General features: G+C 56.3%; 1 protein-coding gene across 8 annotated transcripts in view; it reads left to right on the top strand.

Annotated features, from left to right (window-relative positions):
* Positions 1-1562: 1562 nt before the first annotated feature.
* Positions 1563-17227, top strand: part of BRD1 (bromodomain containing 1) — a 53983-nt gene continuing 38318 nt past the window's right edge. For 2 of the 8 annotated variants that reach the window (XM_055374412.1, XM_055374410.1), the window contains exons 1-2: positions 1563-1927; positions 5053-6433. In XM_055374412.1, the coding sequence (XP_055230387.1) occupies positions 5067-6433 (1367 nt within the window). In that variant the 5' untranslated portion in view covers positions 1563-1927; positions 5053-5066. The other 6 variants (XR_008674955.1, XM_055374414.2, XR_008674954.2 and 3 more) reach the window with 6 other exon arrangements.

The following is a 17227-nucleotide window of genomic DNA, read 5'->3' as shown; positions in this document are numbered from 1 at the left end:
CAGAAGAGGTCAGGGCCCCAGTGGCCTGCACCCCCTAAGCTCAAGGGTGTGTCTGCAGGGAGTCCTAGATCAGGACTGACCACTGGGGCCTTGGCTGGGGTCCTACCTGCCCTTGAGTCTTCACATCACAACCCACACACTGGGTGCCATGGGCATGAGGACTGGCCAGGAAAAGGCCTGTGGGGCTTTGCCCCTATCAGGGACACTTGTGTGAACAAGGCCACCCCACCCCCAATAAGGTGTTTGGTGCAGTGCCCTGAGCAGTGCGGCCGCTCGGCTGCCCCCGTGGGGAAGGTCTGTCCCAGGATGGACAGCTGCTCTTCCTGAGGGGCCTGCCTGGATGCCCCAGGCTGGGCTGCTGGAACCCAGGGATTCCGCAGCACCATCGTCCTGATCACAAAATCTCAAGGAAACCAAGGAGCTCCTGCCTCACCTTAAAACATTTGGGATTTAATATTGGAGTGAAAATTGTTATGACCCCACTGAATTTTAGTTTACACAAAAGGCCAAAGTGAAGGCAGAGACTCAGGCCTCTCAACTCCCACCCGCAGGGGCCTTTTCTTGCAACCTTAAAGGGCATCTGCTTCACGCCGGCCTCGGCAGGGCCCTCACACTGGCAGGGCTACTTGCACACCGGGCCTGACACTCACTAGGGGAGGCTCCCCAGCCCGGCTGCACCACCCACCTCTACCTAGTCGCGTGTCCCGGCCAGTGCCCCTTCCACTCCCACCCAGTGCCCCTGCAGGGCCCCCTCTGTCCTCTTAGGGACCTCCACTCCCGGACCAATAGCCTCCTGCCTCAGGGCCCCCCCTCATGGGCCAATCGCCCCCTGCTTCAGGCCCCCCCCCTCCATGGGCCAATCGCCTCCTGCCTCAGGGCCCCCCATTCCTGGGCCAATGGCCTTCTGCCTCAGGGACTCCCACTCTCAGCTGGTCCCCCCCTGCCTCAGGGACCCCCACTCCTGGCCGTTCCCCCGTCAGGGCCCCCCACTCGCGGCTGCTCCCCCCTCCTGCCTCGGGGCCTCCCACTCCCGGGCCAATGTCCTTCTGCGTCAGGTACCCCCACTCCCGGCCCGTCCCCCCGCCTCTGGGCCCCCCACTCCAGGCCGGTGGTAGCCCCTGCCTCAGAGCCGCCCACTCCTGGGCCATCTCCCCTGCCTCAGCGACCCCACTCCTGGGCCAATGCCCTTCTGCCTCAGGGACCCCCACTCCCAGCCGGTACCCCCCTGCCTCAAGGCCCCCGACTCCCGGCTGCTCCCCACCTGCCTCGGGGCCCCCCACTCCTAGGCCTACGTCCCCCTGCCTCAGGGCCCCTCATTCTCCATCCTCCTGACCCCCTCAGGGACCTAATGGCCCGCTCCTCCCTAACTCAAGGGCCCCCACTCTCCATCCTCCCGACCCCCCACTCCCAGCCCGGTCCCCGCCGCCTCAAGGGCCCCCTTTGGCCCCCGCTCCTCGCGGCGCCCCCTCCCCCGCGCGCGGCCGAGGCAGCGGAGTCCGCGCGTCATGGCGGCGGCGGGCGGGGCGCGTCTCGCACGCAGCGCGCCGGGCGGAGCGCTCGCCGCATTGTTTGCTTCGCTGGGGAGCGAGCGAGCGACCCGGCCCTGGCGTCCGAGCCAGCCCCGCGTCCCGCGCCCGCCGCCCGCCGCCCGCTCCCGCGCCCGCCGGCCGGGCCCCCCGAGCCGGGCCTCCAGCTGGGCCCCGAGCCCGAGCCCGCGCCGCGCGAGCCGCTGCCCGAGAGTCCGCGGCCGCCGCTGCCGGGCCCGGAGCCGCCGCGGCCGAGAGGAGCCCGCGCCCAGGAGCGGCGGCGGGGCCCGGCCTGCGCGGCCGTTGGCGGAGGAGCCGCGGGCGCCATTAGCACCGCCTCGGCCGCGCCGGCCCCCGCGCCCGCCCGCTTGCCGGGCTCCCGCGGCCGCGGCGCCCCGAAGGTGAGTGGGCGGGGGCCTGGCCGGGGAGGCCTCCCCGCCGCCTCGCGGGCCGCCCGGCCGCCGCCGCCGCCTCGGCCCGGCCTCTCGGGGTTGTGGTGCCGACGCCATGTTTGGCGGCGGCGGCGGCGGCGGCTCCGCATTGTCTGCGGGCCGGGAGCCCGGGATACCGGGGAGGTCGGGCCGGGCGGCCGGGGAGACGGGCGGGAAGACGGGGAGGCCGGGCGGGGAGACCGGGTAGGTCAGGCCGGGGAGTCGAGGGAGGCCGAGTCGGGCTGTGGGTCTCGGCGGCCTGGGCCGCGGGCGCCTGCCCGGAGTCCGCGCTCGAGTCGGGTCGGGCCTCGGGCAGCCGCCGAGCCGGCCGGGCCGCCCCTTATGTAACAGACAGGCCCGCCGAGCTCTGCCAAGACGGGAACTCCCTGTGAGCAGGGACGCGCCCCGAGATCGCCCAGGAGCCGCGCGGCCTGCGGCGGCCGGGCTTGGGAACCGGCACCGCGGCCTCCCCGGGCGTTTGCAGGGAGACGCCTCGCGACGAACGCGAGGCTTCCCCGGGCCTTTTAAAACGAGTGACACGATTGAGGCGCAGTTTACGGGAAACGCGGCTCTTGTGAGCGGACGCGGGAGTTCTGAGAATCCGTAGCAGCGGGAGCCCCTGCCCCGCGGGGTGCGGCCCCGTCTGCCCAGAAAGCGCGGCCGCCCGTGTCTGTTTTTGAGGGTCTGTCGCCAGGTGGTTGTGTAGTTAGTGGAATCGGCGGATGTGTTTGTTTGGCTGGCCCAGCGCCGTCCCGAGTGCTGTGTGCTTCACACAACTTCGCACAGCTCAGCGGCCGCGGCCCCTGTGGCCTTTACCGAGAGGCCCGGCGCGTGGCCGGCTTCTCCCTGGGCGGGCGGTGGGAAGATGGAAGCGGCCGCCTTGTGGGCAGCCTTCCCCGCCTTTGGCCCGCAGGGCTCTTCAGGATGTACTTAAGGGAATTATTCCTTGAGAAGCTACGTGTGTGCCCCCGCGGATCCCTCCCAGTGGAAATGCTTGTCCCGGTGGAAGGGCCAGGGACAGAACCGGCCCAGGGGGGAAGCGGTGAAGCAGAGGAGGTCGTGGGTCGCCCTGCCCTGCTGAGGGCCTGCTTTCCCCGGGTCCCAGTTACATGTTGAGGGTACAGAGCTGCCGTGGCCGTGAAGCCTTCGGTTCAGTTCTTCCCTTGTAGAAAGTGTTGCGATGAAGAGCTTCACGGCTCCCTGGGAGAGAGTGGGTTTCCAGGGGCTGCTTGTCGTTAGGGCGACTCAGGACTTTGCTGTCGAGGGGAAAATTACAGGTTCGTTTCTGATCTGGTGAGTAACCAACTGTTGCTTCTGCCCCACCTCAGTAATGACGCGTGTCGGCGTCCCGGGTGCACTAGGGTCGCTCTCTGCAGGCTGCGGTGTCACCTCTGCAGGGCTCACAGGGCCGGCTGGGGGGTGGCTGTGCTGACAGCTCACCGGGAATCCAGGGTTGAGTGGGTACCTGGAGGCCCTGGAGATGCAGGGGGCTGAGGTTTGGCCGACCACATTTTCTCTCCTATTCCTTTCTGTAGGTAATTGCAATCTAGTTTTAGCATACAATGAGGATTTCTGTCTGATACAGAGAAAGATAGGCAGTGTCTGGAGGGTCTGTCTTAAGAAGTGCTCTTGAAGTCTGTGGGATTTCCTTTCGGGACTCACAGAGGGAAGCCTGCTCCCTGAGGGCTTTTTCTCAGGCCCAATAGATCAGGGCAAGGCTGCTGTGGGTGCCCCTGATCCCCCTGGGCCCGGAGGCCAGGCGTCCCTGACGTGGCAGGGCTAGATGCAGAGTATGCCTTGGGCTTCAGCTGAGAATATTTGTTTTGCGAGTCAGTCACTGAAAAATCATTTTGCTTCCTGTCAGTGAAGTGTGGCGCTTTGGAGGGAGGCACTGCTCAGCAGCTGGTGATCTTCACAGGAGGTGTCCACACGCCAGGCACCCTGGGGACAGCTAGGAATAGACGCAGTCCGTGGTGTTTGGACAGCAGAGGCCTCTGCCACAGGGAGCTGGAGGTATGGGTGGCAGCTCACTGGTTTTGCCCACCTCTGGAAAAGCGGATTCTCCTAAGCCTCTGTGGCCAAGTCTTCAGGCACCTGAGCCAGCGCTGGCGACCCTCCTGGTGAGGGTCTCTGCAAGCAGCGAGGGGTTCCTGGGGGTCACCCCTTGCTATGGAGCCTGAGTGGAGCGTCTGCCTTCACGTGTGCTGGGGAGAACAGAGATTCCCTTTGGCGTCATGCACGCGTCTGGATTCTCTCAGAGAGGAGGAGGAGGTGGCCAGCACCATGGTCTCAGTGGGGCTTGAGGAGTGCCCCTGAGGGGAAGGGGCAGGTTGGCTCAGCCTGTGGTGGTTTCCATGGTGGTCACTGCCAAGGCTCTGCAGAAGCGGGGTTGGGGCCTCCCAGGGGCCAAGACTGTCCCCTCAGACCAGTACAGGGCTCCCCTGTTGGTCCCCTGTGCCGTGGTGTGCGTGTGGAGGGCCTGTCTATAGACGATGGACAGGCTGTGATCTGTCTCCTACCCCCGGCCCCAGCAGGAATGCTGTAAGGACTGTGGTGACTCTGGGCTCATGGGAGTGCTCTCCCTGGGAGTAGTGGGGAGGGGAAGAGTGGTTTAGGGGGATCATCCGATAGGACCACGTAGCCACTGAGCATGCCTGTCTGGTGGGCATAGCCTCTGTGCCTGGTGGGGTCCAGCCCTGTATGTGGACTTCCTGGGGGACCGCCTGCATGCCGGGAAAGTCCTGCAGCTGTGGGCTCTGGGCCGGACCCCTCCTCCTTGGGGAGCGTTGCTGTGGTCTCCGCAGCCTGTTGGTGTGGTCTGAGAGGGGACTGGTGCGTGGTGGTAGGGACGCAGGTGCTCAGGAGGGCTCCTCAGGCTGCCTCTCTGCCTGTTACCGCTGCTCCCTCCCTGGTCCTGGGGACTCGCTCAGGCCTGGATGTGTGGTTTTGGACACCTTGGAAAGAGGTTAGCTGTGAGTTTTGCTTTGATTGGGCTTTGAGCTGCTGAGCTAGATCTGTCCAAGCATGCTTTTGTGGCTTTCTCGAGTCTTTGGTCACCCTGCGTAGAATTACCTTTACTTTTGCCTTCATTTTAGGTAATCATTACCAAATGAGGAGGAAAGGACGATGTCATCGAGGCTCTGCAGCGAGGCATCCTTCTTCCCCATGCAGTGTTAAACACTCCCCTACGCGAGAAACGCTGACCTACGCTCAAGCTCAAAGGATGGTAGAGATAGAAATTGAAGGGCGCTTGCACAGGATCAGTATTTTTGATCCCCTGGAGATCATATTGGAAGATGACCTCACTGCTCAAGAGATGAGTGAGTGCAACAGCAATAAGGAAAACAGCGAGCGGCCTCCTGTTTGCTTAAGAACTAAGCGTCACAAAAACAACAGAGTCAAAAAGAAAAACGAGGCCCTCCCCAGCGCCCACGGCACGCCGGCCTCGGCCAGTGCCCTCCCGGAGCCCAAGGTGCGCATCGTGGAGTACAGCCCTCCGTCCGCCCCCAGGAGGCCTCCCGTGTACTACAAGTTCATCGAGAAGTCGGCCGAGGAACTGGACAACGAGGTGGAGTATGACATGGACGAGGAGGACTATGCGTGGCTGGAGATCGTCAATGAGAAGCGCAAGGGCGACTGCGTCCCCGCCGTGTCGCAGAGCATGTTTGAGTTCCTGATGGACCGCTTCGAGAAGGAGTCGCACTGCGAGAACCAGAAGCAGGGCGAGCAGCAGTCTCTGATCGACGAGGACGCCGTGTGCTGCATCTGCATGGACGGGGAGTGTCAGAACAGCAACGTGATCCTCTTCTGCGACATGTGCAACCTGGCCGTGCACCAGGAGTGCTACGGGGTGCCCTACATCCCCGAGGGCCAGTGGCTCTGCCGCCACTGCCTGCAGTCCCGGGCCCGGCCCGCCGACTGTGTGCTGTGCCCCAACAAGGGTGGTGCCTTCAAAAAGACAGATGACGACCGCTGGGGTCACGTGGTGTGTGCTCTGTGGATCCCAGAGGTCGGCTTTGCCAACACGGTGTTCATCGAGCCCATCGATGGGGTGAGGAACATCCCTCCAGCCCGGTGGAAACTGACATGCTACCTCTGTAAGCAGAAGGGCGTGGGTGCCTGCATCCAGTGCCACAAAGCAAACTGCTACACAGCATTCCATGTGACGTGTGCCCAGAAGGCTGGCCTGTACATGAAAATGGAGCCCGTGAAGGAACTGACTGGCGGTGGCACCACCTTCTCCGTCAGAAAGACCGCTTACTGTGATGTCCACACGCCTCCAGGCTGCACCCGGAGGCCTCTCAATATTTACGGGGATGTCGAAATGAAAAATGGCGTCTGTCGAAAAGAGAGCTCGGTTAAAACGGTCAGGTCCACATCCAAAGTCAGGAAGAAGGCAAAAAAGGCTAAGAAAGCTCTGGCTGAGCCCTGTGCGGTCCTGCCGACCGTGTGCGCTCCTTATATTCCCCCGCAGAGGTAAGCGTGTCCAAGCATTGAGTCCACAAGGAGCCTGCAGTGCGGGACCCTGGGAGGACGTGGGCACAGCCTGCAGGGCCCGTGCTGTGTGGTCGTTGCGTTTCTTGTTGGCGCAGCTTCCTAATATTCCCCTGAAGTGTGGTTCTGCTTGTTTACCACGTCTTTTTGGGGAATAGATGTTGTAAAAGATTTTAGTCTGTAGGCTTGGAATGATCTGTAGTTTTCTAGTTTTTTTTTTTTGGAGATGGAGTTTTGCTCTGTCGCCCAGGCTGGGGTATAGTGGCGCAATCTCAGCTCACTGCAACCCCCCGCCTCCTGGGTTCAAGCAATTCTCCTGCCTCAGCCTCCTGAGTAGCTGGGACTGCAGGCGTGCGCCACCATGCCCGACAAATTTTTGTATTTTTTAAGTAGAGACGGGGTTTCACCATGTTGGCTAGGCTGGTCTCAAACGCCTGACCTCAAGTGATCTGCCCGCTTTGGCTTCCCAAAGTGCTGGAATTACAGCACTTGCTCAGCCTTTTTTTTTTAAAATAGGGTTTTGCTCTGTTGCCCAGGCTGGAGCGTAGTGGCACGATTTCAGCTCTCTGTAACCTCTGCTGCCAGGTTCCAGCAATTCTTGTGTCTCAGCCTCCCGAGTAGCTGGGACTACAGGCGTGTGCTCCCGTGCCCAGCTAATTTTGTATTTTTAGTAGAGGCGGGGTTTCACCATGTTGCCCAGGGTGGTCTGGAACTCCTGAGCTCAGGCAGTATGCCTCTGCATCCCAAAGTGCTAGGACTATAGGCGTGAACCACCATGCCCAGCCGTGAGTGAAGATTTTTAAGAATTTCAGTGACTAAACTTTAAGAAGGAATGAAGCCCACGCAGGAACTCTGTATGACTTTCAACCCAAGGGGCTCTGGCCTGGGCTTCCCAGTGACTGCCGGCGTCGGGACATCCACTGCTGTGGCCTTGGCCCCGTTTCCTGTGCTGTGCCCCCCACTTGCTGCAGATGCCCTGAGGAAAGGGTGGCCAAACAAGGGGAGGAGCTGTGAGCACAGATGGGGCCTGCCGGTCAACAGGGCGGGTAGAGCCAGCCTGGTGCTGAGCTTGCAGCTTGGCTGGGGGAGACGCCTAGAGCCCCAGTACCACACAGACCCTCCAGGACTGCCGGGGGTCAGTGAGCAGGACCCTCTGAGGTGTCAGACCTGCCCCATATGTGAGGGGAGGGCAGTACAGGTGGGACGCATGCAGGCTGAGCTGCATTGGGCGGTGAGGCTGGGAGGTTGCAGTGAGCTAAGATTGTGCTACTGCACCCCAGCCTGTGTGACAGAGTGAAACTGTGTCTCAAAAAAAAGTTTTAAGTGATTTTTGTTAATATTACTCTAGTTTGCCAAAGTGAAGTCCAGTTTCTTTTCACAGAGCTGTAAATACTCAGATAATTAGTCAATTCAGACAGAATGAACAAACAATGCTCATAATCCTTCCCATCCAGGGAAAACCCCGTCAAAACCAAGGTGTTTGTCTTTGTAAATTAATCTGACTTTGAAGAGATGGTTTTGCTTGGATTTCTACCTATAAGTCAAAAAGTCTAGGGTTTGTATTAAGAGCTTCTGTATAAGAGGTCTAAAAATTTCAGCTTTACTGAAATTGAAGCAAAATAAACAAAATATGATCTAACAAAATGAAGAGCCAAAAGTCTGAAGTGCTCCCTTCCCTGGCCAGTACCAGATGATGACCTGCTCTGGGAGAGGCCGGGCCTGGCCGGGCCGCACGCTCTCTGTTCTTTGGCTCCTGATGTTGGGTAGGCAGGACTGTTTGAAGGAGGCAGCGTTTGCATGCAGAGACACGGGGGCTGAAGTGGCCAGGGCTGATTGAGAAGAAAACTCGACCTAAATATTTGAAATCATGTATTGGAGCTAAACCGCGTACTATGTGGTTCTGTTCTTTTCCTAACTTCGGAATAAACTATTATTTCAGCTTCGAGTAGAGAGACAGAAACAAACCTGGACGAGTGTTCCTGGCCGCGGTCTCTGCAGTCTGGGTTTCCCAGTCTCCAGGAGATGCTGGTGCTTCAGGCCACCTTGCCACCAGTGGAGGAGCTCCCAGTGCGCCTGGCCTGTTGGCACCATGGTGCTGGACCCACCTCTGGGGTGGTTGTGAGGGGCAGGCTCTCAATACAGTACTGACTGCTGCCTGAAACTGGGTTTACTGCCTTGCTGTGGTCTGAGAGGCAGCTGATCTGGCAGCCCCGTTCTTAGGCCCTGGGCACTACCCCTGGGTGCATGTAGGAGGCCTCAGCTGTGCATTTGAATTCTGTGTAGATGAGGATGAAGCTTCTTATTTTTTATTTTATGTTTAGAGACAGGGTCTTGTTCTGTTGCCCATGTTGGAGTGCAGTGGCGTGATCATGGCTTACCGTAGCCTCAAACTCTTGGACTCAAGCGATCTTCCCGCCTCAGCCTCCTCCCAGCCTCAGCTGGGAATACAGGCACGAGCCACTGTGCCTGGCCCATGGTGAAGCTTCTTGATGTGCAGCCGTGGGCGGGGATGCTGAGTCTAGTTGGTTATGGTGTGCACTAACCAATGGCTCTGGTGTAGGACCCACCTAGAGCATCTGAGGATGTTATGCTTCAGGCCAGCCAGTCACACTGGAAGGGAGATGTGACCCCATCTGAGCAGCGTTTTAGAGATTTTAGAGAAAGAGGATCTTCCTTATTCCCTGTGGACAGAACAGAATCTGCCTTCAGGGACGGACTGCTTTTATAATTCTAGTGGTTTAAAAAATTAAAATTTCAAGTAAAAAAGATAGTTCTTTTTTTTTTTTCCCCTTTTTTTTGAGGTGGAGTCTTGCTTTGTTGCCCAGGCTGGAGTGCAGTGCGGTGATCTTGGCTCACTGCAACCTCCGCCTCCTGGGTTCAAGTGATTCTCCTACCTCAGCCTCCCGAGTAGCTAGGATTACAGGCACCTGCCACCACACCCGGCCGATTTTTGTATTTTTAGTAGAGACGGGGTTTCACCATATTGGCCAGGCTGGTCTCGAACTGCTGACCTCAGGTGATCCACCCGCCTCGAACTCCCAAAGTGCTGGGATTACAGGCGTGAGCCACTGCGCCAGGCTAAAAGAGATAGTTTTAAGGTTATAATCTGTTCTTTTGTAAGTTTGATATACTATGATTAAATAATAACAGCGGTAAATAAACACTTTGAAAAACAGGCAGGGCTGGGTGTGTGGCTCACACCTGTAATGCCAGCACTTTGGGAGGCCGAGGTGGGTAGATCACAAGGTCAGGAGTTTGATACCAGCCTGGCTAACATGGTGAAAACCCATCTGTACTAAAAATGTAAAAATTAGCCAGGCATGGTGGTGCGCGCCTGTAATCCCAGCTATTCAGGAGGCTGAGGCAGGAGAATCTCCTGAACAGAGTCCTGCTCTTCTGCTCAGATGGGTGCAGTGGCATGGTTATGGCTCACTACAGCCTCGACCTCCTGGGCTCAAGCGACTCCCCCACCTCAGCCTCCTGAGTAGCTGGGACCACAGGCATGTGCCACCATGCCCTGCTAATGTTTTTATTTTTTGGTGAGATGGGGTCAAGCAATCTGCCTGCCTCGGCCTCCCAAAGTGCTGAGATTACAGGCGTGAGCCACCATGCCTGGCCTTACATTGATTTATTGTTATTTTTTCTTTTCTGTTCTTCTTTTTTTCCCTGAGATGAAGCCTTGCTCTGTTGCCCAGGCTGGAGTGCAATGGCATAATCTCGGCTCACTGCAGCCTCCACCTCCCAGGTTCAAGCGATCCTCGTTCCTCAGCCTCCCGAGTAGCTGGGACTACAGGTGTGTGCCACGGTGTCTGGCTAATTTTTGTATTTTTAGTAGAGATGGGGTTTCACCATGTTGTCCAGGATGGTCTCAAACTCGTGACTTCAGGTGATCTGCCTGCCTCGGCCTCCCAGAGTGCTGAGATTACAGGCGTGAACCACCGCACCCAGCCCTATTTTTTCTTTTCACTTCCTCTCTCCAGCATACATCAGTTTTTATTAATGGATTGAGTTGCACCTGTATAGAATGACATTATTTTTTTGAGACGGAGTCTTGCTCTGTCACCCAGGCTGGAGTGCAGTGGCACGATCTCGGCTCACTACAAGCTCCGCCTCCCGGGTTCACGCCATTCTCCTGCCTCAGCCTCCTGAGTAGCTGGGACCACAGGTGCCCACCACCACACCTGCTAATTTTTTGTATTTTTAGTAGAGACGGGGTTTCACCATGTTAGCCAGGATGGTCTTGATCTCCTGACCTCGTGATCCGCCTGTCTCGGCCTCCCAAAGTGCTGGGATTAGAGGCGTGAGCCACCGAGCCCGGTCAGGAGGACATTTTGTCTTTAGTCTTAAAGGAAAAGGGAAAGTCTTTTCCATTTGCACCAGTTTGAAATTAGGGCTCCCTTAACATGGATTACTGCAGGACTCATTCACATGAGAGTTCATACATGGGGTGAAAAGACAAACAGGGTTTCCTGATAACTCTCTTTGGTTATTGCATGAAATGAGGGATAAATACACGCATAATCTGTTTAACAAAACTCCTAGGTTCATCAGAATGCAAAGTAGAAAGTGTCTTTTTTAAAAGAGACTGTGATCAGCAGGCAGACGGCCTATGTCGGTTTGGTTCCTTTGACTGCTTCAGATCTTGTAGGAGGAGCTCCTCTACTACGAGAGCCTGGACTTCAACCTCACGGACAAGAACCTCAGATAGGCAAGGCTTTGTGATGGGTGCTCCTCCTACCTTCATTCGAATGAGGTTTTCTTCCCGCTTTCACCCCGATAGGGTGCTCCTCCCGCCTTCACTGGTGTCATTTTATTTTGAGTTTAAAAGGATCAACTGGTCTTGGTCAGCCTTAGGAAGGGAAGCATCACTTAGGTGAAAATACGTGGCGAACTTTAAATACCTAGATACTTCTCATGCATTTAAATTAGAGTGACTTGAGCTGTTAGAAAAGTTGACTGGGTGCGGTGGCTCTGGCTAGTAATCCTAACACTGGAAGGCTGAGGTGGGTGGATTGCTTGAGCCCAGGAGGTCGAGGCTGCAGTGAGTTGTGATCGCACCTTTGTATTCCAGCCTGGGTGACAGAGTGAGACCCTGTCTCTAAGGGGTTTTGCATGGTTATCCAGAGCAGTCTCTTGAATTTTGGTTCTCTTTGACGCAGCTGCATCTGGAGATCGTCTATGTGAGGGATGTTTAGAGAAAGAGAAACATTGACCCCTGGAATTGATATTCTTCCAAGAAATCTTTTAGTCTTGTTGGTAAAGGCAGTCCTCAGATGGTACCGGTCCCTTTGTTAGTGGTGAGCCTACAGAGGTGGTGCCTGGTGTGCAGAGCGATGTGGTTGGATGGAGGTGAACAGAGTAGTCTAGGGCCCCTGGGCCGCCTGCTGGTCCTAGCCCATCACAGCACAGTCATTCAGCAGACATGCTGCACCAGCTGATTGTTTGAGCTTGGGCTTGGTGCACATGATGGAGTTCGTCTGGATCTCCTGTCTTGGTATTCCATATGAAGATTAGTTGGTCCAGCCCATGTCCTAATAGATGTTGTTAGCAGGTAGTCTGAACTTGAACTATCTCACATGAAGAAAGTTCCTTCTGCTGCCTCTTTTAATTTCTCTTTGGCTTCATGAACAGTCATGCACCCCCAGTGCCATCCTTTTGAGCTCCCCAAGGCCTCTGCCAGACACATCACCTCCAGGGGTGACTCCTTGACCCACCGTGCCATCACCACTGGCTCTGCACCCCTTCTGAGCCATTCCTGGAGCTTGAGGCACTGCGAGGTCAGGGGAAAAGGGTCAGCGTGGCAAGGAGAGATGGTCACCCAAGCTGGGGTCATAGAGCAGCTTATGGATTTCCTGGAAGTCAGTGGGAACTCATTTGGGAACCCCCAAAATGAGTCCCTGTGGGGTGTCTGAAATGGTGGCAGAAGGGCAGGAATGGGGTCCGGCAGTTCTCTTCCCTCAGGTCCTGGCGGACGGATAGCAAAGTCCTGTGTAGACAAGGTCACTCACAGGTGGTATATGCCGGCTGCTGAGGGCCTTGGGTGGCGGGCCTTGGCCCCGCAGTCCAGAGAGTGTCTGTCTACTATTACCTGCAGGGTAGGCACCTTGGGCCCCAGAATTCGGAAGGCACTTTTTTCCTACCTGGACTCACTTCCCGCAGTGTTGGAGGCCACCTGGCCCTAGTCTATTTTATAGAGACAGGGTCTCACTATGTTGTCCAGGCTGATCTTGGATTCCTGGGCTTAAGCAATCCTCCTGCCTAGGCCTCCCGAAGTGTTGAGATTACAGGTGTGAGCCACCTCGCCCAGCCCCAGCCTTAGTCTGTAGTCTAATGCTGGAGGGTAGTATGTTGACTCTGGAATAAAGATGTCACTATTCTGGAACTTCTTCTGGGGTCACTGTCGGGAGGCGTTGTCTCCCTTGGGCACTTGCTGCAGCCCCAGGCTGTTGACCTGCACAGCCGTCCTCAGAGGGTGGGGAAGCTGTTCTGTCTTGGGGGCGTTGAGTCCACTAGGTAGGCCCTGTGAGGATCCTAGCTGTCACCTAGTGGGTACCTGCAGAGGTTTTGTTTTGTTCTTTTAATTGAGGCGGGGTCTTGCTCTGTCGCCCAGGCACGAGTGAAGTGGCGCGATCCTAGCTCACTCCATCCTTGAACTCCTGGGCCCAAGTGGTGCTCAGCCTCCCAAAGTGCTAGGGTTACAGATTAGAGCCACCGGCCATGGCCCCCTTTGGCTTGTGTTTTTAATTCTTTTTTTCCTCCATGTTTCTGGCTGTTAATTTTGTTTTATAAAAGTTTGTATCTGGCATGGATTGAAGCAGGAGACACTGGCTCAGTGCCCAATGGAGAGAGCCCTGTGTGGGTACCTCCCGGGCGGTGTGGGTGCATGAGTTGGCTGCTGCGGGTGGCACCGGGAGGCCCTGTGTGGGTGCCTCCCGGGCAGTGTGGGTGCATGAGTTGGCTGCTGCGGGTGGCACTGGGAGGCATGGCAGGGGCCCTGAGGCCACAGGTGGCAGCTCCCTGTGCTTGACCTGCATCGGGTCTGGAGTGGTGGGCACTCGGGAAGGAAGCGCCAGGACGACACATTGGAAGGAGGAGCTGCAGGGCAGGTCCAGCCAGTGCCTGGGAGCTCGGGAGGGCACCTGGGTGGATGCAGCCTGCAGGAGCGCCTGCTCTCCTGTATGAGGAACAGACCTGAATGCCGTTTGAGACACTGACTCATTCCTGCCCTCCTGTGACTTTGTTGGTTTTCTGGGTTTTAGTGCAGATTGTAGCTGGCAGCTCACAATGGAGCCCTTCCCGGTGCAGGCTGACAGGCAGGAGGGATTCTCCTCTACAGAAATGGACATTACTGTATCTGGAAATAGTTTTTTTTTTTTTTCTTTTTTTTGAGATGGAGTCTTGCTCTGTCGCCCAGGCTGGAGTGCAGTGGCGTGATCTAGGCTCACTGCAACCTCAGCCCCCCGGGTTCAAGCGATTCTCCTGCCTCAGCCTCCCGAATAGCCGGAATTACAGGTGCACGTCACCACGCCCAGCTAATTTTTGTGTTTTTAGTGGAGATGGGGTTTCATCACGTTGGCCAGGCTGGTCTCGAACTCCTGACTGACCTAAGGTAATCTGCCTGCCTTAGCCTCCCAAAGTGTTGGGATTTCAGGCATAAGCCACTGTGCCTGGCCTAGATTTGTTTTAATTGAAAAAGCTGAAGCAAATAAAAATTGTGCTGGGGAAAACTCTGAGTGCTCAGAGCATGGGCTGTGTTTCTCACTGGCCTCACCGCACCTTCCTCTGCACTCAGACTCTCCTAAAGATGCTGGCATTTACTGAACTAAAGGTAACATTTCGCAGAGCAGGGCTGTGGGCCATGAACCACAGTCATCTGGCCATTTAGACAGCTCTGCCCTGCCCCCGGCGACTTGGGTACCCAACCATGTCATTCCCACCCCTAGCTTTGTGGGGCACCGTTCCTCTAGGCCGGGTTCTCTTCCCTGAAGCACCCCAGGCATGTAGAAGATGTTCTCAGCAGAGGGGAGACACCACAGTGTAGCTGATTTCTGTCTCTCTTCACTTTCACCATATTTACTTACTTTTGGTGGAAGTGGGGTTGAAAATTTATGTGAAGTTTTCTTTACTACTGGGGACAGCGGGGCAGATTACTGCCACACATAATCACCTCTGCTCCAGCCTAGGTGCTACCTGCTGGAGGCGATGGTGGCTTTCCTGAGAGCACCTCCCGGGCTCGGGCTGGTGGGGAGCTTGATTTTACCTTTTTATGTGGAAATAACTTCAAATTTACAAAATATTCGCAAAAATAAAGAGAGCAGGGACTACCCAGGTGCTCTACATAGAGTTGCCTGTTGCTGGGGCTGCGTCCTCTTTTGCACACCCTGCCCTGTCGGAGAGGATCCCAGATGTGGCCCTTGCCCATGCATGTCAGGCATGTGAAAAGAGCAGGTGTCCCCTGGCGATGGGCAGCAGGCTTCGTGGTGCCCCAGCCTTGGTGCAGGAGTCCCCTGAGGTGAGATTCAGGGCTCTGGCCGGCTGCTCTCGTGTTTCCTGAGCGATGGATGTGGGCACGGCGTCCTCCACCTCGCACCACCTGGCATGGGGTCCTGCGTGTGTGTCATGCCAGGGTTCTGGGCCTGCACCGGGGGCTCCTGCCCTGCCTGTGCACTGTTTGTCGTGGGCTTGTGCCCGTGGGTGGGTGTATCTTTTCATTTTTAGTGATGTCTTTAAAAAAATTCTTTTTTAGTTTGGAAATCTTTAGAGAGAGCCCCCTGTTCTTTCACTCAACTTCAGAAGTTATACGCACCTGGCCAGCCTCCCCTCTCCCATTCCTTCCATTCCATTGTTTTGAAGCAAGTCCTGGTCATGAAATTCCATTCATGCACCTCTCAGTGTGTAAAGGTTCTTAAAAGCAACCTTAATTTTATAGTGTCTGATGAACCAAAGTTTGTTAATTTCATCGTACTCCTCAAATTTATCACCCTTTTCCTATGTGGTATGTGCATGCTGGGTCTGCTTTAAGAAACTTGTCCCCACTCTGCAGCCGTAAAGCTGCTCCCTGTATTTCCTCTAGGAGTCTTTACAAATTTTTTTTTTTTTTTTTTTTTTAATGGAGTCTCACTCTGTCACCCAGGCTGGAGTGCAATGGCACAGTCTCGGCTCACTGCAGCCTCCACCTCCTGGGCTCAAGCGATTCTGCCTCAGCTTCCCGAGTGACTGGGATTACAGGCGCCTGCCACCACACCTGGCTAATTTTTGTATTTTTAGTAGAGATGGGGTTTCGCCGTGTTGGCCAGGCTGATCTCGAACTCTTGACCTCAAGTGATCGCCCACCTCGGCCTCTCAAAGTGCTGGGATTATAGGCATGAGCCATTAATGGCTCCTGGCCAAAAATTTTTTAAATAAAAATAAAAGGCCGGGTGCGGTGGCTCACGCCTGTAATCCCAGCACTTTGAGAGGCCAAGGTGGGCGGATCACGAGGTCAAGAGATTGAGATCATCCTGGCCAACATGGTGAAACCTCATCTCTACTAAAAATACAAAAATTAGCTGGTCGTGGTGGTGGGCACCTGTAGTCCCAGCTACTAGGGAGGCTGAGAGGCAGGAGAATCGCTTGAAGCCAGGAGGCAGAGGTTGCAGTGAGCTGAGATCATGCCACTGCACTCCAGCCTAGCGACAGAGTGAGACTCCATCTCAAAAAAACAAAAAATAGAGATGGGGTCTCACTATGTTGCCTAGGTTGGTCTTGAACTCCTGAGCTCAAATGATCCACTCATGTCAGCCTCCGAAAGTGCTGGGATCATAGGGGTGAGCCATGGTGCCCGGCCACCTCGAGGAGTCTTGAGCCCTCCTGGAATTGCTGTTTGGTGTGAGGTTGGGTTAGGCTTGGTGAGTCATCTGGGTTGTGAGCCAGCCTGCTTGGCCTCCTGGTGTCTCAGGCCAGCTGTGACCTGGACCTTGGGCCACCCAGCAGCTTTGTGCTGAGCCTCAGTCTGCGGTTGGGAGGGCACCCCTTGTCTCCAGAATGGTCCTGGCGTGTGAGGTCCTTGGTGCGTCCGTGTACAGTGGGCGGCACCTCGTCTCCAGAATGGTCCTGGCGTGTGAGGTCCTTGGTGCGTCCGTGTACAGTGGGCGGCACCTCGTCTCCAGAATGGTCCTGGCGTGTGAGGTCCTTGGTGCGTCCGTGTACAGTGGGCGGCACCTCGTCTCCAGAATGGTCCTGGCGTGTGAGGTCCTTGGTGCATCCGTGTACAGTGGGCGGCACCTCGTCTCCAGAATGGTCCTGGCATGTGAGGTCCTTGGTGCGTCCGTGTACAGTGGGCGGCACCTCGTCTCCAGAATGGTCGTGGCGTGTGAGGTCCTTGGTGCGTCCGTGTACAGTGGGCGGCACCTTATCTCCAGAATGGTCCTGGTGTGTGAGGTCCTTGGTGCGTCTGTGTACAGTGGGCAGTAGCTTTAAAGTTCCTGCTTCACCTTGTCAGACTTCTGGTTAGAGTACTACCGACATTAGTGTTCCTTTAGGAAGCTTGGACTCTTTACACCGTTAATTACACTGTTAATTTCACTTAAACATGGAGGTGGCCCAGTTTGCTGCCCATGTAAGACTTCTTTTACTTTTTTGAGACAAGGTCTTGCTCTGTTGCCCAGGCTGGAGTTCAGTGGCATGATCTCAGTTCACTGCAGCCTCCACCTCCAGAGTTCAAGTGAGTCTCATGCCTCAGCCTCCTGAGTAGCTGGGATTATAGGCATGTGCCACGACTCCTGGCTCTCTCTAGGA

The sequence above is a fragment of the Gorilla gorilla genome, chromosome 23 (assembly GCF_029281585.2).
Source record: "Gorilla gorilla gorilla isolate KB3781 chromosome 23, NHGRI_mGorGor1-v2.1_pri, whole genome shotgun sequence".
Lineage (NCBI taxonomy): Eukaryota > Metazoa > Chordata > Mammalia > Primates > Hominidae > Gorilla > Gorilla gorilla.
This window is presented reverse-complemented; position numbering and strand designations above follow the sequence as displayed.